Here is a 2,459-nt window from a genome sequence, read left to right as displayed (position 1 = left end):
GCTTGATGCCTCTGTAATTATTTGTATCTAAAGCGTCACCTTTACCTTTGTAGCAGTTGACTATGATGCTGCTACACCAGTCATTGGGTATGACTCCTTCGTGTATCACCTGGTTCGTAATACGGGTGACTAGGCTATAGCCAACACTGCCAGATATTTTGAGCATCTCTGCAGTGATTCCTGATGGGCCGGGGGCTTTCCCGGTCTTCATACTCTTAATTGCTTTATCTACCCTGGTACTATCAACTCGGATAGCTGGTCCCTCTATTGGGTCGACATACGGCAGGCTCTCTTCCTCCCATTCATTCTCTTTATTAAGCAATCTGGGTCTCTTCCTCCTATATATATATATGTGTGTGTGTGTGTGTATATATATATATATATATAAATATATGAAAATGATGATGATGATATATACATATATGTTCACATATATACATATATGTGTGTGTGTGTGTATGTTTGTGTATGATGAGTTTAAAAATGAGTCTGAGGATCAATACTTACCAAGGCTTGTTCGATGTTTGACAACCCTGCAGCAAAATAAAACAGAAAGGTGAGACGATGGTTAATGAGAGCCGATGCAGTCGAGGGCTGAGGTGAAGAGGGGGGAGGAGAAAGTGGGGGTAGGGGCAGAGAATGGGCAGTGCACGGTAGGAGTAGATGATGGGCAGTTTATAATGGGTGGATGGCTGCTGCTTGGTGGTTGGTGGTGACGTAGGAGGAGATGAGGTGACAGGGGTGAAGTGATAGGGTGGTGAGGTCTTTTTTGAGCCTGAATGATTACCAGATTTTGCACAGTACATTAAGCAAGCCCATTTGATTACTGCACTCTCTTAACATGAAACTTAAAGTAGCTCATTTATAACTTGTTTAACTTGTATGTTTTGTATTCATTAAACAACGTATATTTCTCATGGAATTGGTTCTAGGGTAAGGGCAGGATAGGAGGGAAGTGAGTGAAGTAAAAAAAAAAAGGGACCAGAGTAATGTACATCACTTACCCCCAATGAAAATGATTGGTTGAAATGTAACCCATCATCATCAATTGTCTGCCTGCATCGACCAATGAAATCTTTCCGTTGAATGTTTGTATTATTTTGGAAGCTGTCATTTCTCTTGAGAGGACGGTTAGCATTGTGTGCCCAGCCCCTGAATTCATGATCAGGACGAGATGTAGAGGTAGCAGAGTTGTGTCCCTTTTGGAACGTTCTACTGGCAGTCTCAGAAAGAGTGGCAGAAGAGTGTGATGCCATTTCGAAGTCCCCTTCAGAGAGATTCTGACATCTGTTCCCACTTTCATTCTTGCTGTTTGGTTGACAGTTCGAAAGTGTGTCCCCTGCTTGATAGTTCTTAATATTCGGTCCCTGTTTCTCTACAACCGCCACCCCTCCGCGGAGATCTTCGTCTCGCATTTTGGTATTTTTCTCCAAATATCGGAAATGGTTAGCGAGTCGTTCTTGCCGAAGTGAACCAGGAGAATCTTGCATGTTTGCACTCGTGGGTGCCAACTCAGTCTCCATGTCTGTAAGACGATCCACCGATGAACGACGAGGCAGGTATTTTCCATGGACACGGGCGTCGACATCGAGTAAGTTGCTTCGTTCACCAGGTTTCGTTGGAACAAAGCTCCAGCTACTGGATGTGGAAGGTTTTGATTTCACATAAGGCACCGACCCTTCACTACGAGCATTCATGCTGCTTTCTATGCTCCCCTGACTGCTGCTCTCCCAATCACTTGAACTGTCCATATCGGTCGTATCCGTCACTGACGATGCCAGAACAAGGCCTCTACCACTTAGTGGGGGACCGAGCATTCTAGGTGCTCCATCAGATCGATGACCAGGCTGTTTTGAACATGTCACGGGCCTTCTTACATTTTGTCGTGATGGTGACTGCTGCTGCTGGTGCTCCCATTGTTGATGCAACCACCTCTGTGGCAGTTGTTGATGTTGTTCTTGCTGTTTTTGCTGCTGCAGCTGCTGCTGCTGTCGTCTCCGTGGAAGTGTGTGACGCAGCTGCTCCTCGGACATTTTTAATCTGGGGTCCCCGTGTTGTGCTGCTCTCGTTCTGCTCGATGGGGAGCTGGCGCAGGAAACAGACGGCTGTCCCCTCCTCGGCACCCTTCTCAGTCTTGTGCTGCTGCCGCTGCTGTTGTTGCCGCTGCTGACACTCGACTGCATGCTGCTGGTAGACATACCATCATGGTAATCCTCTCGCCACCTGGATGCATTCTGTTGGTCATCTTCCAGCAAAAGGAAATTTCTGGAAAAAATAAAAAAGAAAGAGAATATTACATTCTACTACCACAACCACCACCGTCACCATCACAACCCCAACCACAACCACAGCCACAACCACCACCGCTGCTGCCGCCATATCCGCCACCACTAACAACTGCCACCACCACCAAAACCAAAACCATCAAAACCACAACCACCACCACCACCACCACCACC

At 46.5% G+C, this 2,459-nt stretch overlaps 1 protein-coding gene across 1 annotated transcript in view; it reads right to left on the bottom strand.

Annotated features, from left to right (window-relative positions):
* The window catches only part of LOC106867526 (formin-J), a 14,450-nt gene that overhangs the window by 3,801 nt on the left and 8,190 nt on the right, over positions 1–2,459 (bottom strand). Inside the window, exons 8-9 of the mRNA XM_014912419.2 lie at positions 1,005–2,265; positions 508–533 (exon numbers count right to left, since the gene is read on the bottom strand). Coding sequence (XP_014767905.1) covers positions 508–533; positions 1,005–2,265 — 1,287 coding nt within the window. The remainder of the gene's footprint in view (positions 1–507; positions 534–1,004; positions 2,266–2,459) is intronic.

Source organism: Octopus bimaculoides, chromosome 28 (assembly GCF_001194135.2).
Source record: "Octopus bimaculoides isolate UCB-OBI-ISO-001 chromosome 28, ASM119413v2, whole genome shotgun sequence".
Taxonomy (NCBI): Eukaryota; Metazoa; Mollusca; class Cephalopoda; order Octopoda; family Octopodidae; genus Octopus; species Octopus bimaculoides.
This window is presented reverse-complemented; position numbering and strand designations above follow the sequence as displayed.